General features: G+C 37.0%; 1 protein-coding gene across 1 annotated transcript; it reads left to right on the forward strand.

Annotated features, from left to right (window-relative positions):
• Positions 1–1,503: 1,503 nt before the first annotated feature.
• Positions 1,504–6,817, forward strand: LOC129260020 (D(2) dopamine receptor B-like). Its single transcript, XM_054898117.2, has one exon. It carries the CDS (start codon positions 1,538–1,540, stop codon positions 2,795–2,797), a length of 1,260 nt encoding a protein of 419 aa, XP_054754092.1. The 5' UTR covers positions 1,504–1,537; the 3' UTR covers positions 2,798–6,817.
• The last annotated feature ends 1,421 nt before the right edge of the window (positions 6,818–8,238 follow it).

The raw sequence follows: 8,238 nt of genomic DNA on the forward strand, positions 1-8,238 counted from the left end.
AAAATCACCTTGATTCGCAGGTGAAAACTTTTCTCGGGGAGGGGGTGTAAATATTTTGTTTAATAGCGCACCGCCCCTTAGAAAATCGGTGTCAGGCCCCTGTACTACACATCAGCAAACGCTAGTCTAATGAGAGATCTTGTTTGTGTCATCTGAACTGCACGATACGTTTGACATGAGATCACATTTAATTTACATCTGCAAAAATTACCTAAATCAATAATATATTAGGAGATATGTATTGATACCGAGTGCTGCAATTAACGTTTGTAAAAAATAGGTTGCTCTTTCTCCTTCTCTCTTCAAACATGTGACCCAGAATCCAATATGAATGGATGTTATTATAGCTTCATGATATTATATCACCTTGAGATATACGTATGAGGGTGCTTTCGCTCTGGGACGCACAACGGAGATTAGAACACAGTAAAATGCCCGTGAAACGACAAAAATAGCTGAGAAGTGTTTGTCGAAAATCAGTGAGTCGGAACAGCGGTTTCGTCCTAAGTTTCGGAGCTGACGAAACATTGCAAATAAGTCGTTTGTCCAGAGTACAGATCGAACCTGCTGTAAAGATTCGCAAATTTTGACAAAAACCTTTTGGTTGTCCTTTATCATGAAGGGCATTTGGCAATGTTCTTGAATACGTCGTGCGTCGTAAGCAAAACTCCTTATTATTAGCATTCACAACGATCATGATATTTTGTAGGCATTAATCTTTGAAAAAAATGGTCCTCATTAACTTGCTGGATATGATAATCATATTTACCTGTGTAATCTTAATGTAGTTCATATATGCTCATCATTAAGCCTGTAAAATGTCAAAGCTTGTTTCATGAAGTAATGTATACGCTAAATTTGTGTTTTTATTTTCAAGTTAAACACATTGATGAAGAAAAACAAGACTTCGCAAAGTAACTTACAATAATTCAGTTTCATTTCTATCAGCTTGTTTGATAGCATGGCTGAAAGGCGATCGTTTTCCCGCCAGCAAATCAAATAAACTCGTACATGTCATGCAGGCCTATAGTCCCGGATCGGATGTACAACTGTTCAAGGAATCAATTGTAATGTCAGTTAACCGTCTTCAATTCTTTCTCGAAACTGGAGTTGGTAGTAAGCCGGGTAAATAAAGCCGGGCAGCTCTACATTGATGCCCATAGTGCATACGTGTTGACCCAATACCCAATTATTAGTTAACTAGCATGGACCTGCCACCACTATCGTACCTACGGGGGGGGGGGGCAGTCTGCCCCCCCCCCCCCTGACGAGCCACAACCCATGCAAAGGAAGTATCCCTGCCCCCCTGACGAGCTTGAAAAAATAAAATTGAAAGAATAATCCTCCGTAGACAGGGCACTGTTAACTAATAACTTTCTACCAAATGTCGCTCCTATATCAGCTAGGTATAATCAGTGCCTCCTCTTTTTCTTTGCATTATTCTTCTAGTATTACAATGTTTGAATGATATAATTTCTCCCTTTTTTTTCTACCCAGGTACGTAGCGATTGTGAAGCCACTCCATTACCAACAATGTATGACAGCACCACGAGCTACAGTGTATCTGGTTTGTACATGGGTCCTTTCTATCACGTGCGCATGTCTACCTATGTCGAGCGTCGCCTCGTATTCCTATATCGCCGATATTGGAGCTTGCACTGTCGACTGGGAGCAGTCGACATTAGGCTACACAATCGCTGCTCATCTTATAAGCTTCTGCCTGCCACTCGCCATGATCTTATTCTGCTATGCCAAGATCTTCATCGTCGCAAGAAAAGTCAAACGACAGATTAGACCGCTTCCCGCCAATTTCGCTGATCACCCGAGTCGGTGGGTGAACGAGAAGAGTGGATGCGAGAGACAGACAGAAGGAGCATCGAAAGCCACAGTGAATGAACGCACTATTTGTGATCCCAAAGAAACGATGATGTCTCTTCCTGAACATATAAGTGGAGAGAATAGGCCTAAAGGATGTTCGATACTAACTGAAGAAGATATTAAAAGTCCGGAATCAGAAGAGCGCATTAATATACGGGTACTACGAAGGAAAGATAGACAACGTTCAATGTCATTACAAGATATAGGCAACGATCAGGTGTTCAGTCGTCATAGGAACTCTTCGGATAATACAGATGACAGACCGGTTAATTTCTCAATTCAAAAGGGTCTTTCAACAGTTCCAAATCTGTTCCAAATTAGCCATAATGTGCCTGTGATTAAACGAGATGGTAATGAAAATAATGCCACAAGTGCAGGAACTCACAAGGCAAGCAAGATTGGACAACAGAACAGAAGTAGACGTTGTACGAACAGACACAGATCCTTAACGAGTGGCGAATCTGGGGAATGGAAACCACTAGCCTCGAAGTACGTGTCCAAGAAAGCTCTGCGAGTGAAGAAGATCCAGTCTTTACGTGATACAAAGGCTGCTACGACCCTTCTCATCCTCCTTGGTGTGTTTCTTGTCTGTTGGATGCCCTATGTCGTGGTGACCTTTTTACTCAATGCCCACATGACTGTTCGTCCCATTGTTCATTCCGCCCTCTTCATGGTTGCCTTAACCAACAGCGTCTTAAATGTCTTTGTTTATGGCGTTCTCAACACCAAGTTCAGACTCGGTTTCAGGAAGCTCTGGAAACCGTGTTGCCTATGGATAAACTGTAGATGTAAGAACAAGTCAGAAGCTTCTGCAATGAGGGTTCGTAGCATTAGCCAGTCTTTGAGGAACAATGGCCCTGTCACAGAAAGAGCCGATGGCATAGAAAGAAGGGAATTCTATTCAGAACACGTTCGATGACCAACGACGAGACAGTTCATTCCTTTTAAGGAACGCCATAAACCATTGAGTATGCATATTTAGGGAATATAATTGATATTACATTTTTTATATTTGTCGATTCATAGAGAATATCTATAATCATTTTAACTTCTGTTGATTTGTTACTTTATAAGGAAATGTCAGTTGCACTGAATGTGTATTCATACATGTCATAATCATGCAGGATGCTTTGTAGATTGCCTAAGCATTTAGATAAAGCACCGAGTCAAAAAGTGCTCAGTTAGTATATGCATAAACCATGTGTTAACTGCTGAATAAGGCAAATTAATTATATGCAAGTATAAGCACTTAGTGATGATGATTAATGGGTATGATTCTAGAATGAATATTTATCATTCATATGAGTAATGAAAGTAAAGATGAAAAGGGAGATGCAAAATATAGGTCTGCATAGTCTACCAAATACTTTCGAGACTTTAAAGGACCTTGCAAATTATCACATTGATGCGTTGTCCATTCTACTTCGTTCCAAGTTTGAAACTTATCCAATGACGTAAATAATATCTATATGAAGTGCAATATATTCAAACAGGTTTTCATTATCATCACCTTTTTTCCTAAAACTACTTTTCTTTTTCTTTATTGGTATATTTATTTTCTTACATTCCATTTATTGTGCAAGATCCATATGCATTAGAGTGCAATATATATTTCGTGAAACTAGTTTTCGGTAGTTACTTTCAGGATAAAATTGAAGTTACACTTTGTGTTTCTAACATGTCAACTTGTAATTTTTGCTTCTGTCAGTCTCGCATCCGTCTTAACATGTGGAGCTTTGTTTCAATATTCAGCAATGAATTGAATTAAGATGTCGAATAGAATTATCATAACGATTATTTGAACGACGGTAAATACTGAGAAGAGCAAAAAACACACGATGTTCTCTATATTTGGGTTATCTAATGGCCCCTTATTAAGGTAATACAATGAATTACGGACCCATTATTAGGTTCGTGTCAGGCATTATAACTGACCCATATTTCCGCTCGTTTTTTTTTTGTATAAACAATTTGAAGTAAAGATTAAGCTCATCTCTTCATTCTCTAGGTGTGGGCTGCTATGAAAACGATGGGGTTAATGTCAAGTTGACCTTTATCAACTGAAGATTTTTTTGTGATTACACACAGTACGGAATAATTGAAGTGCCATTAACTCGACGAGATCGGAAGAAATATTTTCTTGCCATATTTTGTCCACAAGGTTTAAACCGGTGTCTTACTAAGTCGACTTATAACAAGTTATATGTCGATATAGCGAGATACTATCTTTCTTAATCGACAAATAAAAATGATAATATTATCATTATTGATAATCAAAGTAATGATAATAGTAAATAATAATAATGATAATATTTTATTGACCCAGGGTACCTACTTCCGTTAATATATACACACACACATATACATACATAATTATATATATATATATAATATATACATACATACGTGTTATATATACATATACATAGGAAAATGCTCTTCCAGCCTGCATAATGATTATTACCCTTCTCCAATCTAAGCGTCTAGCAAGAAGGCAGAAGGTCCCAGTTTGGCATGAGTCTTTGGCATGACTCGGCCAGGAATCGAACGACCTCCCGTTCATGAGACATGAGACATACCTGATGACATAATAACTTCACTTCGACTTAGCAATATAACGTATCTCACAATGTCGACAACATAAGGCAATTAAGGACGTTCCACAGTTGAAATGAAGTCCATGTCATTTTCACCAAATTTTGCGGAGAGCTACTTTGGTATCTATGCATTATGAAAATGCATAAAAATAATATAGGTTCATGTGCTTATTTTTTTTCCAAGGGTCTTCAAATTCGCCGTATTTAAATGATTCCACTCTTAGACCTCACGAATTCACCAAATGAGTTTAAATCCTCTTCACTCAGTGGATACCGCATCAAACTTCATCAAATTTTCAAGATATATAACAAAGTGTATACCAAAGTAAGAAAAAGTCTTTTAATTGGTAAAACTATATCCATTTGGAGTCAGCAGCGCCCTCATTTGGCAAGAATGGTGCAAAAACTCGGAAAAAATAAATCTTCAAAGACGTGAATCTACTCAAAAATTTAAAAAGTATTTTGTAAGCTGCACTTTTTTCAAAATCCATGTCATTTTCATCAAATTCGGCTAAACTGTAGAGGAATGCTTATCGAAGGTGTAGGGAAGTTAAAAATATGAGGTCCATGTGCTCATTTTTTAACTATGAGTGTCCAAAGTGATGCGAGTTGGCATAAAAATCGCCCAAAATGCGCCCAAAACGTGCAAAAGACTAATAATGCCGTCCAAAATGCGAATGGTTCAGTAGTTTTGCCCTCAAACATTCAAAATCCATGTCATTATCATCACACTCTCCAGATTTGTAGAAGAATATATTTTGGAGACATTAAAATATTTAAAATATGATGTCCATGTGCTCGTTTTTAAACTATTTGTGTCCCAAGTGTAGCTTGAAAATCGCCTAAAAAGCGCCGGAAATATGCAAAAGTCTCTTGATACCCTCTAAAATGCAAATGGTTCCATATTTCGCTCCCAAACATTCAAAATCCATGTCATTTTTATCATACTCTCCACATTTGCAGAGAAATATATTCTGATGACGTTAAAATATTAAAAACATGGGGTCCATGTGCTCGTTTTTAAACTATCAGTGTCCAAACTATTGCGAGTTGGCTTGAAACAGCCCAAAATGCGCCGAAAACAAGCAAAAGTCTGTTAATACCGTCTAAAATGCGAATGGTTCCGTAGTCTTGCTCCCAATCATTGAAAATCCATGTCGTTTTCATTATACCTTGCACATATATACTTTAGCACCTAAATATTCCAAATATGCAAAAATCAACATGGGTCAATGTGCTTGATTTTTTGCTATATAGCTTTAAAGTTAACCCAAAATGGACGATGTCTTTAAGAATTGCCCATCCAAAAGAATTTGGCCTATTTAGACCTCAAGAGATCACAACAATGAGTTTAAAGCCCTATTACTCAGTCAAAATCCATGAAAATTTCATCAAATTTTGCAATATGATTAATAATTGTATCCGTAAGATGAATAATCTATCTATATTGCTGTCAATTGTTTGTTCATTTAAGTCTAACAACACTCAGTTCTCAGAAATTGCGGGAAAGATATTCAACCTAAAAAATTTCAATAACAAACTTGAGAAGTTGTAGAGGAAGGTATACCTAAGAGGTGCAAACATTAAAAAATATGGGTTCAAGAGCTTGTTTTCAAACTATCAGCACTCTTATTAGAGCAAATTTGTTTCTTAAAACACCCGAAAAACGCGCCAAAAGCAGTATCTATGTGACGAAAAATTCCGAACCACTTTTCCATTTATTCAAACTCGGGGTCATATTCATCATACTTTGCAGAATTACAGAGAAACTATTTTGAAATTGTAGAGGAATAAAAAAATTGGTCCATGGAATAATTCCAGTTTATTAGCTTCATAAAATAACACATCAGATATGCAGTTATTAGTGCAGATAAGGAGAAAAATCAGCTCACATTACCTACAGCTGATTAAATCACCAGTTCATCCATTGTGACGTCAGCGCGCAGAGTGTAAAATATGCGCAGATCATGATGCGCACAAACATAACTGTGGAACGTCCTTAAGTAGACATGGCAAGATAAATATTTCGCTTTCTTGTCAAGTAGGCTTTTACGAGTGCCAAGATGACACATTAAATTTCCCATGTTATGAAGAGGAAGTGAAAGTTAATTTTGAAAGGGAAATTTTACAAAAACATTTTTCGAGGCAAGATTTAAAAATTGATGTAAATCATATCCGACACTTCAACAAGGGGAGTGGCATACATATATGCCGAGATAAGCATGTTAGTGTGTTCAAGCGTTCTTGTAGCCGACTGGTGAAAGTATTAGTCTAGAATTTTAGGTTCCGAGGTTCGACTCCCATTCCCTCATCGTTCATCAACTAAATAACGATTTGGCCTAGGTCTGCAGGGGCGGATCCAGCTTTTTATAAAGGGGGGGGGGTTGGGTGGTATGCGAGGGAGCGTAGCGACCGAGTCCAAGCGAGCGGAGCGAGCGAGGGGGGAAGGTGTGGGAGGGGGGTGTCCCCCCTCCCACAGTAGGGAACATTTTTGAAAATCTGTGTGTGAAAATGGCGTTTTCTTGCATCTAATAATAATAATAATAATAATAATAATAATAAATGAAATAAATACATAGAAATAGAATAAAATAAAATTACAAGTTTAAAAAAAAAGATAAGATTAAAAAAAATGGTCCCCGGATTTTTTTTTTTTTGGGGGGGGGGTTGCAACCCCCCCTCTAGATCCGCTTCTGGTCTGTGCCTTTTGGTTGTTTTAAAATCATGAAATAAGAAATTGCGTTGTGTACGTCATTAAAAGTAGGCGTACTGTAATTTCAAATCCGATGGCAAGCTATTTTGAGCAACCTACATGAAAAAAAATGAAATATACGTTAACAAACTTCTCAAAGTTGAATACACCTGGGCAATCACCCCAACAAGATGTAAAACAACCGATCGATCACGATCTTTCCGACAAAATGTAAAACAACCAATACCATTAACATTGACCCGTGCATGTTCATTGCATTTGCAGCCTAACAGGGCAATTGTCTGTAAAATAATAATAATAATAATAATAAATAAATAGGTAGGTAGATAGATAGATAATAAAACCAAATTGAATTTGAAAAAAAGGGGAAAAGATGACACGTTCTATGATTATTCAAGACAGTTATGTGGAAAGTACGTGTAGGCGTATCAGGCACGGATAGGTTACAGTTGGAGAAAAAAAATTGCTTGGATAACATATTTTATTTGGGTTACTTGAAATAATGGTCAGTTGCGTTATCGCATTAGCCGTACATGTATGGCCTAGATAGAAAATACATCGCATTTTGAATTTACATGTAGTTTATAATTATTATCATCCGTGGATAGCAACGCCGTTTCAGTATTAGGTAGTAGCATTATAGTTGTTTTCCACCATTGCAACGGCTGCCAAGAAAATTCGCTTGCCTCGGCCGTATTGTTGATAATATTCATGAATTTTCTGTCATGTTTGATGATCATTATCTGATTATCTCTTCAGCTTGTCGTCAAATTCGCTTTTTATGAATGTGAAATGTTGTTATGATTACTATTGCACTGCTGCATGCCCGCGGCATTGTTTCTGATATTATGTAAATAATCCTTTCACAATATGTACTAAATAGATGTACATTTTTATGCATAAGATTATCTATTTACTCAGATTTATGAATCTTTTGTTTTCCAATAAAAACCATGTATCAAAAAGGTTTCTTGTATTGTATTCTTTATTTTTCACGAGTTGAATGACCACATGAATTTGTCATTCATAACCATAATTACAGAGTGATTG

The sequence above is a fragment of the Lytechinus pictus genome, unplaced genomic scaffold (assembly GCF_037042905.1).
Source record: "Lytechinus pictus isolate F3 Inbred unplaced genomic scaffold, Lp3.0 scaffold_19, whole genome shotgun sequence".
Classification (NCBI taxonomy): Eukaryota; Metazoa; Echinodermata; class Echinoidea; order Temnopleuroida; family Toxopneustidae; genus Lytechinus; species Lytechinus pictus.